Below are 26,090 nucleotides of genomic sequence, written 5' to 3'. Positions count from 1 at the left end.
TAAGAGAAACCCACAACGCTTAGCATACTCCAAGTCCATCAAATTCAGGGCAGCGCCTGAATCCACAAATGCCATGACAGAATACGATGACAAAGAGCAGATCAAGGTAACAGACAGAAGAAATTTTGACTGTACCGTACCAATGGTGGCAGACCTAGCGAACCGCTTAGTGCGCTTAGGACAATCAGAGATAGCATGAGTGGAATCACCACAGTAGAAACACAGCCCATTCAGACGTCTGTGTTCTTGCCGTTCAACTCTGGTCAAAGTCCTATCGCACTGCATAGGCTCAGGTTTAAGCTCAGGTAATACCGCCAAATGGTGCACAGATTTACGCTCACGCAAGCGTCGACCGATCTGAATGGCCAAAGACATAGACTCATTCAAACCAGTAGGCATAGGAAATCCCACCATGACATCCTTAAGGGCTTCAGAGAGACCCTTTCTGAACATAGCTGCCAGCGCAGATTCATTCCATTGAGTGAGCACGGACCACTTTCTAAATTTCTGACAATATACCTCTATCTCATCCTGACCCTGACAAAGAGCCAGCAAATTTTTCTCTGCCTGATCCACTGAATTAGGTTCATTGTACAGCAATCCGAGCGCCAGGAAAAACGCATCGATATTACTCAATGCAGGATCTCCTGGCGCAAGAGAAAATGCCCAGTCCTGAGGGTCGCCGCGCAAAAAAGAAATAACAATCAAAACCTGTTGAACTGGATCACCAGAGGAGCGAGGTTTCAAGGCCAGAAATAATTTACAATTATTTTTGAAACTCAGAAACTTAGTTCTATCTCCAAAAAACAAATCAGGAATAGGAATTCTTGGTTCTAACATAGATTTCTGATCAATAGTGTCTTGAATCTTTTGTACTCTTGCCGAGAGCTGATCCACAGATGAAGACAGACTTATAATGTCCATCGCTACACCTGTGTACTGAACCACCCAAATGTCTAGGGGAAAAAAAGGCAAAACACAGTGCAAAGAAAAAAAAATGGTCTCAGAACTTCTTTTTTCCCTCTATTGAGAATCATTAGTACTTTTGGCTTCCTGTACTGTTATGAAAGGCAATTCAGTACCACAATGGACATAGCGGTCAGAGCACATACAGTGATCTGACAATAACCCAAAATCATAGAACGAGCTCTGAGACGTGGGAACTCTGCAGACCGCAATCCCTAATCCTCTCCAAACAACACTAGAGGCAGCCGTGGATTGCGCCTAACTCTGCCTATGCAACTCGGCACAGCCTGAGAAACTAACTAGCCTGAAGATAGAAAATAAGCCTACCTTGCCTCAGAGAAATACCCCAAAGGAAAAGGCAGCCCCCCACATATAATGACTGTGAGTTAAGATGAAAAGACAAACGTAGAGATGAAATAGATTCAGCAAAGTGAGGCCCGACTTTCTTAACAGAGCGAGGACAGAAAAGGTAACTTTGCGGTCTACACAAAACCCTAAAGAAAACCACGCAAAGGGGGCAAAAAGACCCTCCGTACCGAACTAACGGCACGGAGGTACACCCTTTGCGTCCCAGAGCTTCCAGCAAAAAATTAGACAAGCTGGACAGAAAAAATAGCAAACAAATAGCAAAGAAGAACTTAGCTATGCAGAGCAGCAGGCCACAGGAATGATCCAGGGAAAAGCAAGTCCAACACTGGAACATTGACAGGAAGCCAGGATCCAAGCATTAGGTGGAGTTAAGTAGAGAAGCACCTAACGACCTCACCAGATCACCTGAGGGAGGGAACTCAGAAGCCGCAGTACCACTTCCCTCCACCAACAGAAGCTCACAGAGAGAATCAGCCGAAGTACCACTTGTGACCACAGGAGGGAGCTTTGCCACAGAATTCACAACAGTTGTCACTCACATGGTAGCCCTACGCTCACCCGCATGATACCCTTCCAATCGCTCATATGTCTCCTCTTTGGTCAATCTCATGACACATAACTCCTCTATTGTCATTCACAGGCCTCCCATAATATCACTCATGTGACACCCTTATAATCATTCACATAGCTACTCTATGGTCATTCACAAGGCTTCCCTATGGTTACTCACATAGATCCTCTATGGTCACTCACATAGCTACTCTATGGTCACTCACATAGCTACTCTATGGTCACTCACATGGCTTCCCTATGGTTACTCACATAGCTCCTCTATGGTCACTCACATGGCTCCTCTATGGTCACTCACATGGCTTCCCTATGGTCACTCATATAGCTACTCTATGGTAATTCAGAAGGCTTACCTATGGTCACTCACATAGCTCCTCTATGGTCACTCACACGGCTTCCCTATGGTCACTCACATAGATCCTCTATGGTCACTCACATGGCTTCCCTATAGTTACTCACATAGCTACTCTATGGTCACTCACATGGCTTCCCTATGGTCACTCACATAGCTACTCTATGGTCACTCACATAGATCCTCTATGGTCACTCACATAGATCCTCTATGGTCACTCACATAGGTCCTCTATGGTCACTCACATGGCTTCCCTATGGCCACTCACATGGCTTCCCTATGGGTCACTCACATAGCTCCTCTATGGTCACTCTCATAGCTCTTCTATGGTCACTCACTTCGTTCCTCAGTGGTCATTTGTATGGCTCCTCCCATGGTCACTCCCATAATACCCTTTTAATCATTCACGTAACTCCTTAATGGTCACTCACATGGACAAAGCTCAAATCTCCATGTATGCCCTCTTCTTTGCCAGCTGTTATATAGGAGGTCTCAGTGCTAAAATATGAGTACTTCATGCTAAGAATAAATTCATGGTTATGCCACTTTGCGCTCTTACCTGAATTTGCACAGTTAGAGAACAGATAAAGGGGGAAAATCGTAAAAAGCAGCTAATTGGAAAAATAGTCAAAGCTAGCTACAGAGTAAAAGTAAAGATTTACTTCACATAAAGGGGTTTTCCCTACAAACATAAGTTAATTTTCATCAATACATCTTTGAATAATAATAATTTCCACAATTGGATGTGTGTAAATGAAATGTTCCTGTGCTGAGATAATCTTATAAATGTGCCCCTGCTGTATACGGTGTAATCGCTGTGTCTGACCGTACAGGAACATGGTCTGATCATACCACCGCTCCTGGGCAGGGGAGGAAGCAAAAGAGTATGCAGGCAGGACAGCATGGAATAGCAGATGATTCTTTTTGTGAGTAAAACATTTCACTGCCTATTTTTAAACAATATTTTAACTCAGCTGTGATCCCGTGCTGTTCTGTCTGTATAGTCTTTTGCTTCCTCCCCTGCCCAGGAGACGTGGTATGATCAGACCATGTCCCTGTACAGCCAGACACAGACATTACACAGTACACAGAAGGGGCACATTTCTAAGATTATCTCGGCACAGGAACATTTGTTTTAAAAATCCAATTGTGGAGTTGGATTTTTTATTTTTATTGCAAGATACGTTCATTAAAATGTACTTTTGCTCGTGGCACAACCCCTTTAAAGGAGATTTTTTTTTTAGCTAGAGTGGAAGCAGATGTCAATAGAATACTTGCTTGTAGAAGACGTTTGTGAATTTCTCTTACGGTAGCATACACACCTGGTGCATTTATATACAACTATATATTCCTGAATTCTATGTTCTGATGTCATCAATAAGTACCAACTCTACTAATGTTAAGCCTTTAGTAAGCTTACCTCTCAGTTAATCAGATGATGAAAAGAACCTTAACAATACCATGGTGGTGGCTTTTTTCCTTAAGGCGATAAAGCCTACAGTTCACAACTGACAGGGAACACACATGTATACATTCAGTTTATATTTACGCCTGAGTTTTGGGGTTGCTTTGCCATGTTGCTATTATTTTGGATGCATTATGACACACGAGTAAAACCTTAGGCCTCACTCAAAAATCCTTATTTTTTTCTGGTGCATGAAAAAATTGAACTGATTTTCATTAGTGTTTTGAATCAAATTTTTAACAGTGTTTGATCAGTGTCACTTTTTACTGTAGGTGTTTTATCAGTTATTTTCATATGCAAATAAAACGGGAGCGTTTTCAAGCGTCTGCTTTTTTCCACGGACCCATAGGGCTAAATGAGTGAGACCATGGCTCCCAACTGTCCCGGATTTGGAGGGTCTGTCCAGTCATGTCACAACCTTTCCCCCAGCTTCTATACTCACCTCTCTAACCTCTTCATAGCTCTCTCCGCAGCTCTTCCTCCTTCGGGGGCGGGGCTGTTGTCTGCTCAGTGCATAAATTAAATTGTATTTCTTATGTCTTCTTTCTGTGATAAGGTCTGGTTTCGCAGGCTGCAGCTCTACCACTGAGCTACTGCCCACTATGATGTGAATAAGAGAATTTGGTAATCTTGACCGCTATTGCAAGCAATGAATCTAGAAGCATCTTATACAAGTCCATAGAGATACATTAGGTATATAACAATGTATTTTTATGGTCCCTGTATGCTGAGGTGAAGAACAAAATTTTTTGGTCCTGTAAAATTAGTAAAAATATTAAGCAATTACAAAAATGTCATTTTTTTTTAGGTCTCGAACCCACAACCTTGAAACATTTCAGACAGGCATTCTAAGGGGACTAAAAGATCGCAGCTTCTAATCTTCCATGGGGGCTATTAAAGCAAGTAAAAAAAACCAAAAACACATATTTGGTATCGTCACGTTCAGAATCACCCGATCTATCAATGTATAAAAAGAACTTACCCGATTGGAAAATGGCGTAACAAGAAAAAATAAAAAATCCAGAATTACATTTTTTTGGGTCGCTGCAATAAAATGCAATAATGGGCGATTAAAACATTGTATCTATCCCGAAATGGTGTAAATAAAAACGTCAGCTCAACGTGAAAAATAAGCCCTCACCCAGACCATGAAAAATGGAAACGCTACGGGTCTCGCAAAATGTCTCCATTTTTTTAAATTTTTTTTTTGACAAACCTTGGATTTTTTTTTACCACTTAGATAAAAATAACCTAGACATGTTTGGTGTCTATGAACTCATAATGACCTGGAGAATCATAATGGCAGTTTTAGCATTTAGTGTACATGGTAGGAAATTGTGAAATTGCACTTTTTTTTTGCAATTTCACCGTACTTTTAATTTTTTTCCCGTTTTCCAGTACACAATTTGTGTAGTGACCCCATACATTGTGCCCAGCCTGTGCTTCTGGTGATACGCATCTGTAAATTAAGTGCTCTGCCCCACTACAATAATGCCAAATATCTGGCAGATTTGGGAGCGCAAATTTCACTGGATTTTATTTGAGAGGGTGAGAGCCATGTCGGTTTTCCAGAGACTTTGATCTACTAATAACATCGGAACCCCCTAGAGAATCAGTGACAGATGACGAACCTGAGTGGGGGCTGGTTTTGTGCTGGATATGCAGCGCCCCAGAGTCCTGGTCGTTGCAGTAATGTCGCTCTGCCGCTAAGGGGAGTGATGTTATGTCTGATTGCACTAAAGGAGTTCACCTGACCAGGTATCACAGCACACATTACACTTCACACTCCGGCCACTAGGGGGAGCAAAAGGCACTATGTATTAGGCCACTCCTCAGACTGGTAAAACTAGGGGTTGGATAGGAAGTTAGAACAGAACGCAGCCTGGGAGAGCTCCAGGGAGGAACTGTCAGGGGTGGGTTCCTGACAGGGGCCTAGCAGAACGAATAGAAAGCAACGGAACCGCGCGTGCACTACCTTGCGGCGGTATCCTAAGAAAGGACACGAAGAGAAGGATATTGTGGAAAGTGAGAAACGAGATCAAGCACAAAGGAGAGCCAGTAGGAGTCGTGCCTCGAGAACGGCAACTTCCTACTGAGGCGCGTAGCCGGTGACCGGAACACCGAGGAAGTAACTGACTCTATGCCTTACTTCAAATACTGCAGGACAGTTAATTATAGGTTGGTTGTCTACCATACATCGCCTAAGCAGACATAGGGGGCAAGCGTGGAGAGGGGCGTCTCTATGGTCCCAGAATAGCTCCGAGCCTTCCCGTCAAACGGGTGCGTCCTATCCAGATAACTTGTGGGACGAAGAGAGAGAGAGAGAGAAAGAGAAAGAACGAGAACAGAAGTTGTGAGGGCTATCTCGAATGCTCAGCAGGGAAGAACTACAACACACAGGCGCTAGTGGTAGGCACTGATTTCCACCTGCAAAGGGAACTCTGGATGTGCCTTCGGACCGGCCGGTCTCAGACAGCCCTGTTAACTGTGCTCTGGATTGAGGATCCCGAAGTCTTCAGTAAAAAGGTAGAGAGATTGCAACCCTGTGTCCTCTTTATTAACTGCGCCTCACACCATCGCCACCTGCACTACTGGGAAGCCCTGGTGATATACTTCACCTGTGGGAAGTTATTCCATCTAGCTACCATTCCATCACCCCAGCGGACCCCTAAGCAGCATCGGTCGCCCTGACCGAACACCACAGTTGGCGTCACGAACCCTTGACAACTACCATCACTCCTTTTATTGGACGCCCCTTAGCAGGGTCACGGACCGGGTCCAGACACCGTGACAACCCCAGAACTGAGACAGAGAGGACCGGTACCGAGAACCTGTGGCCCTGTGTCTGGGGGCGCTCCAGATAAATTAGGGTTTTTATTGGTAACATTTTGGGGTACATCATATTTTTCAATCGCTTCTAGAATAAGGCTGGGATCACATTCTTGTATTCTACTGAGCACTTACGTCGCGGTTTCCGAATGCGATTCAGACAAAACCCCTGATGGAATCACCCACCATGTGGCAGATGGAGACACTTCATACTAAGGTTTGGCATCTGCTCTGGCGGTCTCCATCTTTTTAGGCATGCAGAGATCTGTATTCATCCACACTTGGGCGCTAAAAAGATGCCTAAAATGATGGGACACTGCTGTGAGTGGTTTCGCGTGGGGTTTTGTCTGAATTGCGGATTTGAGGAATTTACACAGGAAACCCAATGTAAGTGCTCAACCCAGAGTGCAGGATAAATGTGAGCTAAGCCTCATTCCGATTTTTGTGAGGTAGAATGAACACATAGACATTAGTACAAGAATAGTTCTTAGTTGTACTTTCGCGCGGTTCCCTGTGCAATATAAGGGATAAGGCGGATCTATTCTTCGGGTTGGTGCAATTACAGCTATACCAGATTTATATCGGGTTTTTTATGTTTTGCTGCTGTCACACAGTAAAAATATTTTTTTTATAAAAAGTATTTTTTTGGTGCCATATTATGAGAGCTGTAACTTTTTTATTTTTTGGCGAACAGATCTTTATGAGGGCTTATTTTTTGCAGGAGGAGTTGCAGATTTTTTAGGTACTATTTTGGGGTACATAATATTTTTTGATCCCTTCTTAATCAGATTTTTCAGACACAGAATAAACAAAAAACAGCAATTCAGTTATTGTTTTTATTTCATTTTTCACTGGTAAACATGATCAGACCGATTTGTTCGTCGGGTCGGTACAATTACAGTGACACCAGATTTATATATTTTTTTTAATGCTTTGCTATTTTACACACTAAAAACAATATTTCACAAAAAAAGAATTTAGTTTTGCATCGTCACATTCTGAGAGATGTAACTTTTTTATTTTTTTGCCAAATAAGCCATATATTCTTGTTTTTTGCAGGACGGTTTGGCTTTTTCATTTACACCATTTTTTTTACATGTGACTTTTTGATCGCTTTTCATTCATTTTTTTGAGTCAGTATAATGAAAAAGTTACATTTTTGGCATGTTTTTTATTATATTTTTTTTTTTTTACAATGATTGCCATGTGAAATAAATAACATGCCAGTTTTATACAGCGGGTCGTTCTGGACCACTTATGTACACGTACACTTTTTTGTGAATTTTGGTTTTATCACAAACGCTGCGTTTTGAGTGGTCAAACCGCTTTTTGTGATTTGTGTGCTTTTTTTCTTTACATATTTGATTTATTCCCCGATTCCCGATTGGAGATGAGGGAATAAGGCCCCTTAACGACTGCCGTTTTAATGCATATCGACGGTCATTAAGGGGTTACGTTTCTTTATGTGTTTTGTGTCCAAAAAAGTCCAATGTATCAAAATATAAAATAATTAAAAGCCTATGTTAAATGGGCAAATAAATAAATGGCATTTCCCACAAAAAAAATGCAATAAAAAGTGATCAAAACATCACAGGTACCCCAAAGGGTATAAATAAAACATCAGCTCAGCACCCAAAAATAAGATTTCACCCAGCTCTATGGATGGAAAAATAAAAAAGTTACAGGTCAATGGCTAAAATGTTTTTTTTCTACAAATTTCAGAATATGTCATCACCACCAAAATAACACAAAAATGGACTTTTGGTATCACCGTAATCATCGTGACCTGGAAAATCATGATGGTTGGTAAATTTTACACAATAAACGCTGTAAAAACAACACACAAAAAACAATGGCAGGGATGAGGGATTTTTTTCCTTACTTTTCAGAATACTATATGGTAAAATGAATGGTGCTGTTGAAAGGAGGGGGTCCTGGTCCAGTGGCATTGATTGCCCGCCAAGAGTGCACACAGAAATAGCACTACTTCTATTACTCATGCTACAGCAATAAACATACCTTTATAACCATGGCGGCATATGTAACATCACCTCTCCAAGATTGTGGCGTGGACCAACCTACTAGTGGATCAGCCTCATCATTGTATATAGGAATGTGTCGAAAATGAGGAAAGCGTTGTTGAATTTCGCTAACGGTGTCGATCTCTTGCTCCAAAATATGATAAGAGCTTCCTCCACCCTAAAACATAAAAAAGGGAAGAATACGATTTTTAAGGATAATGCAATTCCATGGTTGCGCCACAAGGGGGCGATCAAACAAAGGAATAGCTACAGCGTGGGCAGGCTAATGGGCATTAGAGATACTCTGTAATGACAAAATAAAATCATACCGCACATACAAATATGGTTTTAAAATAGATAATCTTTTAGCAAAAGAGGAGAACAAAAATAGTAAAACTGAGTATTTTGAGCTGTGAAATTCGGTTAAAAATACGTTTTACTAATAAAAGAGCATATAATTGTATCCTTGCTGACCTTTCCTCTTGGCCTGACATATCTAGAGGTGAGTGCTATGACTGTGATAGTCTGTAGGCAGCTGATGCTATATGTGTCTAGAGTTGGCCGCCCGGTGGCCATGATGTGTACTGCAGCCCAGTGATGATTAGCTAGCATGTCATGGTAATATATTGAGTTTTTATTGTGAACTGGATTCCTTAGCCTAACTTGCACAAACGTAAGGGTGTATATAACAGTATGGAAATTAATATACACAAACAACCTTCATAAATCCTATACGAAAACATGTTTCCCGTGGATATTTTTCCCCACCAGCACAAAAGTCATAAATACAGCATCCAAAACAGCACAAAGTCAACATATTACGTTTTTATAGCACATATGGTACAAACCTTTTTATGCAGAGCTATGTAATCCAGTCTTACTCCAGTCTCTCCAGTAAAGAAATTGGTACCATTATAGCAATGACTTAGAAGACCCCAGCAAATTGGTGACTTTGGTGGAGAGTGGCACGAATCTCCGGGGCCACCAAATCTTAATTTTGGACTTGCTTGTTTAAGTCCTTCAGAGCAAGCGTCATAGTAGTTCTGAAAGCCTAAATAGCAGAATATATTTGTGGTTGTTATCAATGGCAGAAACGAGCATGGCAAAAAAAGTGGCGTCTTCGAGAGGGCTGTCACATAGCAGGGTGTATAATAATGCTAGATTTCATGATCGTACTGATTATCAATCTATTCTTCTCTGGAATTGTTCTTATATTGTGTCACTAAGGCTGTGTGCACACGATGCAGATTTAGTGCAGAATTAGTGCGTGACCGCATACAGGAGAAGCTGCGGCGAGGACAGGACACTGCGAGGGAGCCGGGTGAGTATTTTATTAACAGCGGGCGGGCGCACAGAGGGTGGGAGGGGGGTGGGGACAGGGATCTTTATTTTAAACACGAGAAAAAAAAAAAAGTATTATTCATATCTTCTCTCCAGCGAACGCTGCTGGAAAGAAGATATGAATGGCGGCTTCAGCACCATGTGGGGGGGACAGCGCTTACTGTAGCGCTGTCTCCTGCACGGCACACGGACTGCACACGGACAGCGTGTTTTACACGGACCCATTGACTTTAATGGGTCCGTGTAATCCGTGCGCTCCCACGAACACTGACATGTCTCCGTGTTTTGCACACGGACACATTGTCCGTGAAAACACGCTGACATGTGCAGAGACACATTGATTTCAATGTGTCTACGTGAGTCAGTGTCTCCGGTATATGAGGAAACTGTCACCTCACGTACCAGAGCCACTGACGTGTGAAACCGGCCAAAGAGCAGGTGCAGCTCATCAGTAAGCACTGTGGGTTGGACGCTGTGTACTTCTGCAGCGTCCAACCCGCAGCGTCCAGCTTTTACAGCACAATGGATGGGATTTCAAGAAATCCCATGCCCACTATGTGTCCAGAGACACCAGTGGCTCACTCGCGGAGATGGGCATGCGGCGCTTCTTTCCAGACCGCAGGATGTTTAATTTTCTTGCAAGTCTCCTCAAGATAAATTTAATCCGTACAATGTATTGGTTGCAGTGAAGCCGCACAGTTCAGTGAACACATCAAATAATTATGACATCATCAGTTGATAATGACACCATGAAATAATTATAACATCAAAGATATGACATCATCACATGATTATGACATCATCGATAATTATGACATCAGCCGATTATGACATCGAATAGTTCTGACATCATCAGTTTTATATCATTGAATAATTATGACATACCAGTTATGACATCATCAGTTGATTATGACATAATCAATGATGTTATAATCAACTGATGATGTCATAACTATGTGATGATGTCATAATCAACTGATGATGTCATAATCAACTGATAATGTCATAATTATTCAATGACGTCATAATCAACTGATGGTGTCATGATCAACTGATAATGTCATAATTATTTGATGATGTCATAATCAACTGAAGATGTCATAACTATTTTATGTTATCCACCAGGACCAGAGCAGCAGCGACGATATACTCAAGGACAGTGAGTACCTGCTGAGTTTGGTATTTTAGGCTTTTTATACAGCTTGGGTCCCACTTTTCTGAAAGTGGGCAATTCCCTTTAAATGTTTTGAGTACATTTTTTGTCTCTTTCAGGTTTTGAAAAACGTCTGGTGGAAAAAAAGAAATTGCACGTCACGTCCTTAAAGAGGCTCCTTAAGGAATCCCCTAGAAACTGTCTAATCAGACTGCAAAAAACACTTCAGAAGAAACAAAACTCTTCCATGAGGCTACTTTCACACTTGCGTCGGTAAAGGTCCGTCGCTAAGCGTCAGCGCGATGTACCAACGCACGTTGTGAAAATGTGGCACGACGTGGGCAGCGGATGCAGTTTTTCAACGCATCCGCTGCCCATTCTAAAGTCCGGGGAGGAGGGGGCGGAGTTCCGGTCGCGCATGCGCGGTAGGAAGTGGCGGATCTGACGTACAAAATAATGTTACATTGAATGTTTCTTCGTGACAACGGTCCGCCAAAACACAATGCATCCAGTGCATGATGGACGCGACGTATGGCCATACATCTCGATCCGTCGGCAATAAAAGTCTATGGGCAAAAAACGCATCTTACAAGCACATTTGCAGGATCCGTTTTTTCCCCAAAACTACGCATTGCGACGGACGTCACGCAAGTGTGAAAGTAGCCTTACACTGCAAAAATTCTTAAAAGCTGCTCTAGGAAAGGAAAATCTCCTCCAAAAACTTCTCAAAGAAGGAGCGTTTCCTGAAGCAGTTTTCATTAGAAAACTCATCATGACATCATCGAATAATTATTACATCAGTTGATTATGACATTATCAAATATTTATTACATCATAAAATAATTATGACATCATCAGTTGTTTATGACATCATCGAATAATTATTAGAGCATCGAAAAATTATGACATCATCAGCTGAATAATCATCATCAAATAATTAGGACATCATCGAAGTTATGACATCATCAGTTGCTTATGACATCGAATACTTATGACATCATCACATAGTTATGACATCATCAGTTGATTATGACATTATCAAATAATTATAAGATCATCAAAAAATTATGAGATCATCGTAATGTTTGAGTGCCTCAAAAAAAAAACCTCCGTCGTGCACATAACCTTAGGTTCAAAAGTTTCTACTGTTGGCTATTTTATTTCGAACACAGCAAGTAACATCCATGTGTTTTATGTGTGTTATAACCTTTATGTTGCCTTTTCTCCCAATTACTATCAATGGTGAAAAAGAAACCTCTACATCTTGCACTTGGAATTGATTCTAGTATCAACATCCAGAAAAGATAAACAAAGTTTCTACTAAGTTTCTGATGGCTTCTAATAAGAGTGAAGAAACAACGATCATGTTACAATAAAAGCCAATCTCTAAGTAAGGTCTATCGGCCAATAAGGAGAGTTTAGTAGGAATAAAATACCTGATACTGTCATGGAGACATTGTCAAAACCATGATTGTCTGGTTCATTCCAAGTTTCAAAATTCCATGTCGAGACATGTTCTAAGCCATACTTTTCTGTAAAAGCAATAATATCGTCAAGGTGCAAGACACAGAATTGTTGTCTTCACATCTAGACATTTAATACATAACAACCAAATGAAAAACACACGTAATGGTCCATTTAAAAGGATTGTTTACTACTCAAAACAACCATTTCTCAGTTACTATGACCTTACAAAATATTAGCAGCTATACTCACTTCTGGTCCGGGCACCGATCTAGCAATGTCGATATTGCTAGCAATTAGTGGCCACTTCACTGTCCATCTCCTCCGGGCAAAACTGACATCCAAACGAAGTCAGAGCTGTGGCTGATCTCTCACTTTCTACAGATGTCAGATTTGTCAAAAAAGGAGAGGAGAGTGAGGCTGCAGGGATCACGTGACATAACGATGCCACACAAGCCCTGGGAGAACATATGCCAACAATGCCGAAACAGCGCTGGCTGTTGTGAATTCTGTGGCTGAATTCACTCCTGTGGTCACAAGTGGTACTGCAGCTTCTGAGCTTCCTCCCTCAGGTGTTCTGGTGAGCTCGTTAACTGCTTCATTACTTAACTCCGCCTGATGCTGCTATCCTTGCTCCTTGTCAATGTTTCAGTGTTGGATCTGAGCTTCTCCTGATTGTTCCTGTGACCTGCTGCTCTGTATAGCTAAGTGCTTTTTGCTTTTTTTTGTTGCTTTTTTTCTGTCCAGCTTGTCTTTTGTTTTGCTGGAAGCTCTGAGATGCAAAGGGTGTACCGCCGTGCCGTTAGTTCGGCACGGTGGGGTTTTTTTTGCCCCCTTTGCGTGGTTTTGCTTTAGGGTTTTTTGTAGACTGCAAAGTTCGCTTTACTGTCCTCGCTCTGTCCTAGAATATCGGGCCCCACTTTGCTGAATCTATTTCATCCCTACGTTTTGTCTTTTCATCTTACTCACAGTCATTATATGTGGGGGGCTGCCTTTTCCTTTGGGGAATTTCTCTGGGGCAAGTCAGGCCTATTTTTCTATCTTCAGGCTAGCTAGTTTCTTAGGCTGTGCCGAGTTGCCTAGGTAGTTGTTAGGCGCAATCCACAGCCGCTTTTAGTTGTGTTTAGGATAGGATCAGGTGTGCAGTCTACAGAGTTTCCACGTCTCAGAGCTCGTTCTTGTATTTTTGGGTATTTGTCAGATCACTGTGTGCTCTCTGATCGCTAAGCACACTGTGTTTCTGGATTGCCTTCATAACACCTGTCATTAGCAAACATAACAGTACAAGGAGCCCAACTAATGATTCTCAATAGAGGGAAAGAAAAAGTTCTGACATCATTTTTTTTTTTTTTTCTGCTCTGTGTTCATTTTTTTTTTTTCCCCTAGACATTTGGGTGATTCTGGACACAGGTGTGGACATGGATATTCAGGGTCTGTGCTCTTCAATGGATAATCTCGTTATAAATGTACAAAAAATTCAAGATACTATTGATCAGAAATCTATGTTAGAACCAAGAATTCCTATTCCTGATTTGTTTTTTGGAGATAGAACTAAGTTTCTAAGTTTCAAAAATAATTGTAAGCTATTTCTGGCCTTGAAACCTCATTCTTCTGGTAATCCTATTCAACAGGTTTTGATTATTATTTCTTTTTTGCGCGGCGACCCTCAAGACTGGGCATTTTCTCTTGCGCCAGGAGACCCTGCATTGAGTAGTGTCGATGCGTTTTTCCTGGCGCTCGGATTGCTGTACGATGAGCCTAATTCAGTGGATCAGGCTGAGAAAAATTTGCTGGCTTTGTGCCAGGGTCAGGATGATATAGAAGTATATTGTCAGAAATTTAGGAAATGGTCAGTACTCACTCAGTGGAATGAATCTGCGCTGGCAGCTTTGTTCAGAAAGGGTCTCTCTGAGGCTCTTAAGGATGTCATGGTGGGATTTCCTATGCCTGCTGGTTTGAATGAGTCTTTGTCTTTGGCCATTCAGATCGGTCGACGCTTGCGCGAGCGTAAATCTGTGCACCATTTGGCGGTACTGCCTGAGGTTAAACCTGAGCCTATGCAGTGCGATAGGACTATGACTAGAGTTGAACGGCAGGAATACAGACATCTGAATGGTCTGTGTTTCTACTGTGGTGATTCCACTCATGCTATTTCTGATTGTCCTAAGCGCACTAAGCGGTCCGCTAGGTCTGCCGTCATTGGTACTGTACAGTCCAAATTCCTTCTGTCCATTACCTTGATATGCTCTTTGTCGTCGTTTTCTGTCATGGCGTTTGTGGATTCGGGCGCTGCCCTGAATCTGATGGATTTGGATTATGCTAAACGTTGTGGGTTTTTCTTGGAGCCTTTGCGGTGTCCTATTCCATTGAGAGGAATTGATGCTACACCTTTGGCCAAGAATAAACCTCAATACTGGGCCCAGCTGACCATGTGCATGGCTCCTGCACATCAGGAAGTTATTCGCTTTCTGGTGTTGCATAATCTGCATGATGTGGTCGTGTTGGGGTTGCCATGGCTACAAACCCATAATCCAGTATTGGATTGGAATTCCATGTCGGTATCCAGCTGGGGTTGTCAGGGGGTACATGGTGATGTTCCATTTTTGTCGATTTCGTCATCCACCCCTTCTGAGGTCCCAGAGTTCTTGTCTGATTATCAGGATGTATTTGAAGAGCCCAAGTCCGATGCTCTACCTCCGCATAGGGATTGTGATTGTGCTATCAATTTGATTCCTGGTAGTAAATTCCCTAAAGGTCGATTATTTAATTTATCCGTGCCCGAACACGCCGCTATGCGCAGTTATGTGAAGGAATCCCTGGAGAAGGGACATATTCGCCCATCGTCATCACCACTGGGAGCAGGGTTCTTCTTTGTAGCCAAGAAGGATGGTTCGCTGAGGCCGTGTATTGATTACCGCCTTCTTAATAAGATCACTGTTAAATTTCAGTATCCCTTGCCATTGTTATCTGACTTGTTTGCTCGGATTAAGGGGGCTAGTTGGTTCACTAAGATAGATCTTCGTGGTGCGTATAATCTGGTGAGAATCAGGCAAGGAGATGAATGGAAAACTGCATTCAATACGCCCGAGGGTCATTTTGAGTATCTAGTGATGCCGTTCGGACTTGCCAATGCTCCATCTGTGTTTCAGTCTTTTATGCATGACATCTTCCGTGAGTATCTGGATAAATTCCTGATTGTTTACTTGGATGACATTTTGATCTTCTCAGATGATTGGGAGTCTCATGTGAAGCAGGTCAGAATGGTTTTTCAGGTCCTGCGTGCTAACTCTTTGTTTGTGAAGGGATCAAAGTGTCTCTTCGGTGTGCAGAAAGTTTCATTTTTGGGGTTCATCTTTACCCCTTCTACTATCGAGATGGATCCAGTTAAGGTCCAAGCCATCCAGGATTGGATTCAGCCGACATCTCTGAAAAGTCTGCAAAAGTTCCTGGGCTTTGCTAATTTTTATCGTCGCTTCATCTGTAATTTTTCTAGCATTGCCAAACCATTGACCGATTTGACCAAGAAGGGTGCTGATTTGGTTAATTGGTCTTCTGCTGCTGTGGAAGCTTTTCAGGAGTTGAAGCGTCGTTTTTGTTCTGCCCCTGTGTTGTGTCAGCCAGATGTTTCTCTTCCGTTCCAGGTCGAGGTTGATGCTTCTGAGATTGGAGCAGGGGCGGTTTTGTCACAGAGAGGTTCTGATTGCTCAGTGATGAAACCATGTGCTTTCTTTTCCAGGAAGTTTTCGCCCGCTGAGCGTAATTATGATGTGGGCAATCGAGAGTTGCTGGCCATGAAGTGGGCATTCGAGGAGTGGCGTCATTGGCTTGAAGGAGCTAAGCATCGCGTGGTGGTATTGACTGATCATAAGAACTTGACTTATCTCGAGTCTGCCAAGCGCTTGAATCCTAGACAGGCCCGTTGGTCGTTATTTTTTGCCCGCTTCGACTTTGTGATTTCGTACCTTCCGGGCTCTAAAAATGTGAAGGCGGATGCTCTGTCTAGGAGTTTTGTGCCAGACTCTCCGGGTTTATCTGAGCCAGCGGGTATCCTCAAGGAAGGAGTCATTGTGTCTGCCATCTCCCCTGATTTGCGGCGGGTGCTGCAAAAATTTCAGGTGAATAAACCTGATCGTTGTCCAGCAGAGAAACTGTTCGTCCCTGATAGGTGGACTAATAAACTTATCTCTGAACTTCATTGTTCGGTGTTGGCTGGTCATCCTGGAATCTTTGGTACCAGAGAGTTAGTGGCTAGATCCTTCTGGTGGCCATCTCTGTCACGGGATGTACGTACTTTTGTGCAGTCCTGTGGGATTTGTGCTAGGGCTAAGCCCTGCTGTTCTCGTGCCAGTGGGTTGCTTTTGCCCTTGCCGGTCCCAAAGAGGCCTTGGACACATATTTCGATGGATTTCATTTCTGACCTTCCCGTTTCTCAAAAGATGTCAGTCATTTGGGTGGTCTGTGATCGCTTTTCTAAAATGGTCCATCTGGTGCCCTTGGCTAAATTGCCTTCCTCCTCTGATTTGGTACCTTTGTTCTTTCAGCATGTGGTTCGGTTGCATGGCATTCCTGAGAATATTGTTTCTGACAGAGGTTCCCAGTTTGTTTCAAGGTTTTGGCAAGCCTTTTGTGGTAGGATGGGCATTGACCTATCCTTTTCCTCGGCTTTCCATCCTCAGACTAATGGCCAGACTGAACGAACCAATCAGACCTTGGAAACATATCTGAGATGTTTTGTTTCTGCAGACCAGGATGATTGGGTGTCCTTTTTGCCGTTGGCTGAGTTCGCCCTTAATAATCGGGCCAGCTCGGCTACCTTGGTTTCTCCATTTTTTTGCAATTCTGGGTTCCATCCTCGTTTCTCTTCAGGACAGGTTGAGTCTTCGGACTGTCCTGGTGTGGATTCTGTGGTGGATAGGTTGCAGCAGATCTGGACTCAGGTAGTGGACAATTTGATCTTGTCCCAGGAGAAAGCTCAACTTTTCGCTAATCGCAGACGCCGTGTGGGTCCCCGACTTCGTGTTGGGGATCTGGTTTGGTTATCTTCTCGTCATATTCCTATGAAGGTTTCCTCTCCTAAATTTAAACCTCGTTTTATTGGTCCGTATAGGATTTCTGAGGTTCTCAATCCTGTGTCTTTTCGTTTGACCCTCCCAGACTCCTTTTCCATACATAATGTATTCCATAGGTCGTTGTTGCGGAGATACGTGGCACCTATGGTTCCATCTGTTGAGCCTCCTGCCCCGGTTTTGGTGGAGGGGGAATTGGAGTATATTGTGGAGAAGATTTTGGATTCTCGTGTTTCTAGACGGAAACTCCAGTATCTGGTTAAATGGAAGGGTTATGCTCAGGAAGATAATTCCTGGGTTTTTGCCTCTGATGTTCATGCTTCCGATCTTGTTCGTGCCTTTCATGCGGCTCATCCTGGTCGGCCTGGGGGCTCTGGTGAGGGTTCGGTGACCCCTCCTCAAGGGGGGGGGTACTGTTGTGAATTCTGTGGCTGAATTCACTCCTGTGGTCACAAGTGGTACTGCAGCTTCTGAGCTTCCTCCCTCAGGTGTTCTGGTGAGCTCGTTAACTGCTTCATTACTTAACTCCGCCTGATGCTGCTATCCTTGCTCCTTGTCAATGTTTCAGTGTTGGATCTGAGCTTCTCCTGATTGTTCCTGTGACCTGCTGCTCTGTATAGCTAAGTGCTTTTTGCTTTTTTTTTGTTGCTTTTTTTCTGTCCAGCTTGTCTTTTGTTTTGCTGGAAGCTCTGAGATGCAAAGGGTGTACCGCCGTGCCGTTAGTTCGGCACGGTGGGGGTTTTTTTGCCCCCTTTGCGTGGTTTTGCTTTAGGGTTTTTTGTAGACTGCAAAGTTCGCTTTACTGTCCTCGCTCTGTCCTAGAATATCGGGCCCCACTTTGCTGAATCTATTTCATCCCTACGTTTTGTCTTTTCATCTTACTCACAGTCATTATATGTGGGGGGCTGCCTTTTCCTTTGGGGAATTTCTCTGGGGCAAGTCAGGCCTATTTTTCTATCTTCAGGCTAGCTAGTTTCTTAGGCTGTGCCGAGTTGCCTAGGTAGTTGTTAGGCGCAATCCACAGCCGCTTTTAGTTGTGTTTAGGATAGGATCAGGTGTGCAGTCTACAGAGTTTCCACGTCTCAGAGCTCGTTCTTGTATTTTTGGGTATTTGTCAGATCACTGTGTGCTCTCTGATCGCTAAGCACACTGTGTTTCTGGATTGCCTTCATAACACCTGTCATTAGCAAACATAACAGTACAAGGAGCCCAACTAATGATTCTCAATAGAGGGAAAGAAAAAGTTCTGACATCATTTTTTTTTTTTTTTTCTGCTCTGTGTTCATTTTTTTTTTTTCCCCTAGACATTTGGGTGATTCTGGACACAGGTGTGGACATGGATATTCAGGGTCTGTGCTCTTCAATGGATAATCTCGTTATAAATGTACAAAAAATTCAAGATACTATTGATCAGAAATCTATGTTAGAACCAAGAATTCCTATTCCTGATTTGTTTTTTGGAGATAGAACTAAGTTTCTAAGTTTCAAAAATAATTGTAAGCTATTTCTGGCCTTGAAACCTCATTCTTCTGGTAATCCTATTCAACAGGTTTTGATTATTATTTCTTTTTTGCGCGGCGACCCTCAAGACTGGGCATTTTCTCTTGCGCCAGGAGACCCTGCATTGAGTAGTGTCGATGCGTTTTTCCTGGCGCTCGGATTGCTGTACGATGAGCCTAATTCAGTGGATCAGGCTGAGAAAAATTTGCTGGCTTTGTGCCAGGGTCAGGATGATATAGAAGTATATTGTCAGAAATTTAGGAAATGGTCAGTACTCACTCAGTGGAATGAATCTGCGCTGGCAGCTTTGTTCAGAAAGGGTCTCTCTGAGGCTCTTAAGGATGTCATGGTGGGATTTCCTATGCCTGCTGGTTTGAATGAGTCTTTGTCTTTGGCCATTCAGATCGGTCGACGCTTGCGCGAGCGTAAATCTGTGCACCATTTGGCGGTACTGCCTGAGGTTAAACCTGAGCCTATGCAGTGCGATAGGACTATGACTAGAGTTGAACGGCAGGAATACAGACATCTGAATGGTCTGTGTTTCTACTGTGGTGATTCCACTCATGCTATTTCTGATTGTCCTAAGCGCACTAAGCGGTCCGCTAGGTCTGCCGTCATTGGTACTGTACAGTCCAAATTCCTTCTGTCCATTACCTTGATATGCTCTTTGTCGTCGTTTTCTGTCATGGCGTTTGTGGATTCGGGCGCTGCCCTGAATCTGATGGATTTGGATTATGCTAAACGTTGTGGGTTTTTCTTGGAGCCTTTGCGGTGTCCTATTCCATTGAGAGGAATTGATGCTACACCTTTGGCCAAGAATAAACCTCAATACTGGGCCCAGCTGACCATGTGCATGGCTCCTGCACATCAGGAAGTTATTCGCTTTCTGGTGTTGCATAATCTGCATGATGTGGTCGTGTTGGGGTTGCCATGGCTACAAACCCATAATCCAGTATTGGATTGGAATTCCATGTCGGTATCCAGCTGGGGTTGTCAGGGGGTACATGGTGATGTTCCATTTTTGTCGATTTCGTCATCCACCCCTTCTGAGGTCCCAGAGTTCTTGTCTGATTATCAGGATGTATTTGAAGAGCCCAAGTCCGATGCTCTACCTCCGCATAGGGATTGTGATTGTGCTATCAATTTGATTCCTGGTAGTAAATTCCCTAAAGGTCGATTATTTAATTTATCCGTGCCCGAACACGCCGCTATGCGCAGTTATGTGAAGGAATCCCTGGAGAAGGGACATATTCGCCCATCGTCATCACCACTGGGAGCAGGGTTCTTCTTTGTAGCCAAGAAGGATGGTTCGCTGAGGCCGTGTATTGATTACCGCCTTCTTAATAAGATCACTGTTAAATTTCAGTATCCCTTGCCATTGTTATCTGACTTGTTTGCTCGGATTAAGGGGGCTAGTTGGTTCACTAAGATAGATCTTCGTGGTGCGTATAATCTGGTGAGAATCAGGCAAGGAGATGAATGGAAAACTGCATTCAATACGCCCGAGGGTCATTTTGAGTATCTAGTGATGCCGTTCGGACTTGCCAATGCTCCATCTGTGTTTCAGTCTTTTATGCATGACATCTTCCGTGAGTATCTGGACAAATTCCTGATTGTTTACTTGGATGACATTTTGATCTTCTCAGATGATTGGGAGTCTCATGTGAAGCAGGTCAGAATGGTTTTTCAGGTCCTGCGTGCTAACTCTTTGTTTGTGAAGGGATCAAAGTGTCTCTTCGGTGTGCAGAAAGTTTCATTTTTGGGGTTCATCTTTACCCCTTCTACTATCGAGATGGATCCAGTTAAGGTCCAAGCCATCCAGGATTGGATTCAGCCGACATCTCTGAAAAGTCTGCAAAAGTTCCTGGGCTTTGCTAATTTTTATCGTCGCTTCATCTGTAATTTTTCTAGCATTGCCAAACCATTGACCGATTTGACCAAGAAGGGTGCTGATTTGGTTAATTGGTCTTCTGCTGCTGTGGAAGCTTTTCAGGAGTTGAAGCGTCGTTTTTGTTCTGCCCCTGTGTTGTGTCAGCCAGATGTTTCTCTTCCGTTCCAGGTCGAGGTTGATGCTTCTGAGATTGGAGCAGGGGCGGTTTTGTCACAGAGAGGTTCTGATTGCTCAGTGATGAAACCATGTGCTTTCTTTTCCAGGAAGTTTTCGCCCGCTGAGCGTAATTATGATGTGGGCAATCGAGAGTTGCTGGCCATGAAGTGGGCATTCGAGGAGTGGCGTCATTGGCTTGAAGGAGCTAAGCATCGCGTGGTGGTATTGACTGATCATAAGAACTTGACTTATCTCGAGTCTGCCAAGCGCTTGAATCCTAGACAGGCCCGTTGGTCGTTATTTTTTGCCCGCTTCGACTTTGTGATTTTGTACCTTCCGGGCTCTAAAAATGTGAAGGCGGATGCTCTGTCTAGGAGTTTTGTGCCAGACTCTCCGGGTTTATCTGAGCCAGCGGGTATCCTCAAGGAAGGAGTCATTGTGTCTGCCATCTCCCCTGATTTGCGGCGGGTGCTGCAAAAATTTCAGGTGAATAAACCTGATCGTTGTCCAGCAGAGAAACTGTTCGTCCCTGATAGGTGGACTAATAAACTTATCTCTGAACTTCATTGTTCGGTGTTGGCTGGTCATCCTGGAATCTTTGGTACCAGAGAGTTAGTGGCTAGATCCTTCTGGTGGCCATCTCTGTCACGGGATGTACGTACTTTTGTGCAGTCCTGTGGGATTTGTGCTAGGGCTAAGCCCTGCTGTTCTCGTGCCAGTGGGTTGCTTTTGCCCTTGCCGGTCCCAAAGAGGCCTTGGACACATATTTCGATGGATTTCATTTCTGACCTTCCCGTTTCTCAAAAGATGTCAGTCATTTGGGTGGTCTGTGATCGCTTTTCTAAAATGGTCCATCTGGTGCCCTTGGCTAAATTGCCTTCCTCCTCTGATTTGGTACCTTTGTTCTTTCAGCATGTGGTTCGGTTGCATGGCATTCCTGAGAATATTGTTTCTGACAGAGGTTCCCAGTTTGTTTCAAGGTTTTGGCAAGCCTTTTGTGGTAGGATGGGCATTGACCTATCCTTTTCCTCGGCTTTCCATCCTCAGACTAATGGCCAGACCGAACGAACCAATCAGACCTTGGAAACATATCTGAGATGTTTTGTTTCTGCAGACCAGGATGATTGGGTGTCCTTTTAGCCGTTGGCTGAGTTCGCCCTTAATAATCGGGCCAGCTCGGCTACCTTGGTTTCTCCATTTTTTTGCAATTCTGGGTTCCATCCTCGTTTCTCTTCAGGACAGGTTGAGTCTTCGGACTGTCCTGGTGTGGATTCTGTGGTGGATAGGTTGCAGCAGATCTGGACTCAGGTAGTGGACAATTTGATCTTGTCCCAGGAGAAAGCTCAACTTTTCGCTAATCGCAGACGCCGTGTGGGTCCCCGACTTCGTGTTGGGGATCTGGTTTGGTTATCTTCTCGTCATATTCCTATGAAGGTTTCCTCTCCTAAATTTAAACCTCGTTTTATTGGTCCGTATAGGATTTCTGAGGTTCTCAATCCTGTGTCTTTTCGTTTGACCCTCCCAGACTCCTTTTCCATACATAATGTATTCCATAGGTCGTTGTTGCGGAGATACGTGGCACCTATGGTTCCATCTGTTGAGCCTCCTGCCCCGGTTTTGGTGGAGGGGGAATTGGAGTATATTGTGGAGAAGATTTTGGATTCTCGTGTTTCTAGACGGAAACTCCAGTATCTGGTTAAATGGAAGGGTTATGCTCAGGAAGATAATTCCTGGGTTTTTGCCTCTGATGTTCATGCTTCCGATCTTGTTCGTGCCTTTCATGCGGCTCATCCTGGTCGGCCTGGGGGCTCTGGTGAGGGTTCGGTGACCCCTCCTCAAGGGGGGGGTACTGTTGTGAATTCTGTGGCTGAATTCACTCCTGTGGTCACAAGTGGTACTGCAGCTTCTGAGCTTCCTCCCTCAGGTGTTCTGGTGAGCTCGTTAACTGCTTCATTACTTAACTCCGCCTGATGCTGCTATCCTTGCTCCTTGTCAATGTTTCAGTGTTGGATCTGAGCTTCTCCTGATTGTTCCTGTGACCTGCTGCTCTGTATAGCTAAGTGCTTTTTGCTTTTTTTTTGTTGCTTTTTTTCTGTCCAGCTTGTCTTTTGTTTTGCTGGAAGCTCTGAGATGCAAAGGGTGTACCGCCGTGCCGTTAGTTCGGCACGGTGGGGGTTTTTTTGCCCCCTTTGCGTGGTTTTGCTTTAGGGTTTTTTGTAGACTGCAAAGTTCGCTTTACTGTCCTCGCTCTGTCCTAGAATATCGGGCCCCACTTTGCTGAATCTATTTCATCCCTACGTTTTGTCTTTTCATCTTACTCACAGTCATTATATGTGGGGGGCTGCCTTTTCCTTTGGGGAATTTCTCTGGGGCAAGTCAGGCCTATTTTTCTATCTTCAGGCTAGCTAGTTTCTTAGGCTGTGCCGAGTTGCCTAGGTAGTTGTTAGGCGCAATCCACAGCCGCTTTTAGTTGTGTTTAGGATAGGATCAGGTGTGCAGTCTACAGAGTTTCCACGTCTCAGAGCTCGTTCTTGTATTTTTGGGTATTTGTCAGATCACTGTGTGCGCTCTGATCGCTAAGCACACTGTGTTTCTGGATTGCCTACATAACACCTGTCATTAGCAAACATAACAGCTGGCATTGGAGGTGAGTATAGGTTTTATAACTTTATAAGGGGAACATAGTGCTTGAGAAGGGGTTGTCCAAGTAATGAACAACCCCTTTAAAGCCCATCTGATAATTTTCTAAGGCTTACAAAATGCTCTCCTATTAGTGGAGGTGCTCACTGCAATAAGGCTTGGGCTACATGCCAACATGAGTCATATTGCGACATCGTATCTACCGATTTCCTATGTTATTGCGTTGCGCTCTGTGACTGACCACAACCGAGTCACAAATAATTCCAAATGAGGCTGGGTTCACTTAACGTCCAAGCAGTCCATTAGACGGACTGCGTTACATTGCGGGATAACGGGGTGTAACGCAGTCTGTTAACGCTGCCATTAATCTCTATTTCAGGCGCATCGCTAGTGTACGCCCATAATGGGTGTGCGCTAGCGATGTGCCGTCATTGAGTGACGGACGCGGGCTGCAGTGTTTCCTGGTCCGTCACCGCTAGCGCAGATAGAGCATCTGCTAGCTCTATCTGCGCTAGCATGTCGGCACTTGCGTTAACGCAGCCCATTTAACGCATGTGTTGAACGGCTGCTATTAACGCAATGTGAACCTAGCCTATGTTGAATTCTTTGTCGATGGTTGCAAATTGAATGAATCTCACTTGCTAAGCGTCAATGCGCTTTACATACTACTCCGATACGCACGTGACATGTCTGTTTTATTTCCAGCCAGACCACAGCACTAAAGTAGCAAGTCGCAGAGCTGTTTTCGGATGGTATGTTGCTGTATTCCCCCAGCCTAATACTGCAGACTGTACCTTCACGGTTCCAGCTCTCAGAGGACGATATTTGGAAGCAAAAATTGGTTGGTGTGTATTTTGGGTGGAAACACCCCTGTCCCGCCAAGGTGCAGTAATGATGTATCTGAAGATCGCACTGAGATTTGGTTTATCACCAATCAATACATTTTTTAAAAAGATCTATATATATATATATAATTGTCTAAGGGTTTTTCCGTCTGTCTGTCTGTCTGTCTGTCTGTCTGTCCTGGAAATCCCGCCTCTCTGAATGGTCGAGGCCGCCAGGCCTCGACCAATCAGAGACCGGCACAGCATCGACGTAGAAATCCCGCGTCTCTGATTGGTCGAGGCCGCCAGGCCTCGACCAATCAGCAACGGGCACAGCGACGATGATGTCATAAAGGACGTAGACATCTCACGTTTCTGATTCAGCGACGGGCACAGTATCGACGTAGATGTCATAGTGGTTGCCATGGCGACGATGATGTCATAAAGGTTGCCTCGACCAATCAGCGACGGGCACAGTCTGCCGCGAATTCTGGAATCATCATTGTCCATATACTACGGGGACATGCATATTCTAGAATACCCGATGCATTAGAATCGGGCCACAATCTAGTTGTTAATAAATAGCAATAACTACATAGCAGTTTTACCTGCAGTAGCAGAGCAAATATAAAAATGGGAAAAGTGTGCCCATTTGAGACAGTACTTTGGCCTGGATGTCCAAAGCTCTACTGCACAGTGACAGCTATGCGTGTCTGCATCCATGCTATTAACTGATATTATGAAAAAAAGGTGCTTCTTAAAGGAAGCTCTATTTCATGTGTAACTAACCTAAGGCTCTAGGCGCAGTTCACATTGCACTTTAGGCAAAGGGAGCACACATGTAAAAAGTGCTGCAATTTACTCCCAATATAAAATTTAAAAAAAAATGACTGGACAGAAAAATGAAGTGGATAATGTTTATCAATACAGACAAAAAAAAATATGCTGATATATAGCAGCAAAATGATTACCTAAAATGGACATGAAGATAGAGCATAGTGTCCAGGTACCATAGCAAAGACTTAATAATAATAATAATTTTATTTATATAGTGCCAATATATTCCGCAGCGCTCAAGACTTAGGCTGTGTGCACACGTAGCTGTTTTTTCACGTTTTTTCCCAATAAAAACGCTATAAAACCACAAAAAAACGCATACAATAAGCATCCCATCATTTAGAATGAATTCCGCATGTTTTGTGCACATGATACGTTTTTTTCCGCCAAAAAAATGCATTGCGGTAAAAAACGCAGCATGTTCATTAATTTAGCATTTTTTTTGCAGATTTCCCACTACAAAATGCATTGGGAAATGTCTGGAAAAAAACGCATCAAAAAAGCGCAAAAAACGCGGCAAAAACGCATGCAGATTTCTTGCGGATTTCTTGCAGAAAATTTCAGGTTTTTCTCAGGAATTTTCTGCGAGAAATCCTGAACGTGTGCACACGCCGTTTCCATTTTTTCTTCCCATAAATCAATAATA

General features: G+C 43.5%; 1 protein-coding gene across 3 annotated transcripts in view; it reads right to left on the bottom strand.

The window, feature by feature from the left end:
• Window positions 1-26,090, bottom strand: part of IDUA (alpha-L-iduronidase) — a 204,780-nt gene that overhangs the window by 31,044 nt on the left and 147,646 nt on the right. For 2 of the 3 annotated variants that reach the window (XM_069743169.1, XM_069743174.1), the window contains 3 exons: window positions 12,503-12,598; window positions 9,421-9,623; window positions 8,571-8,750 (listed from right to left, as the gene is read on the bottom strand). In XM_069743169.1, coding sequence (XP_069599270.1) covers window positions 8,571-8,750; window positions 9,421-9,623; window positions 12,503-12,598 — 479 coding nt within the window. The remainder of the gene's footprint in view (window positions 1-8,570; window positions 8,751-9,420; window positions 9,624-12,502; window positions 12,599-26,090) is intronic. The other variant, XM_069743173.1, reaches the window with a different exon arrangement.

This window comes from Ranitomeya imitator, chromosome 1, assembly GCF_032444005.1.
Source record: "Ranitomeya imitator isolate aRanImi1 chromosome 1, aRanImi1.pri, whole genome shotgun sequence".
NCBI lineage: Eukaryota > Metazoa > Chordata > Amphibia > Anura > Dendrobatidae > Ranitomeya > Ranitomeya imitator.
This window is presented reverse-complemented; position numbering and strand designations above follow the sequence as displayed.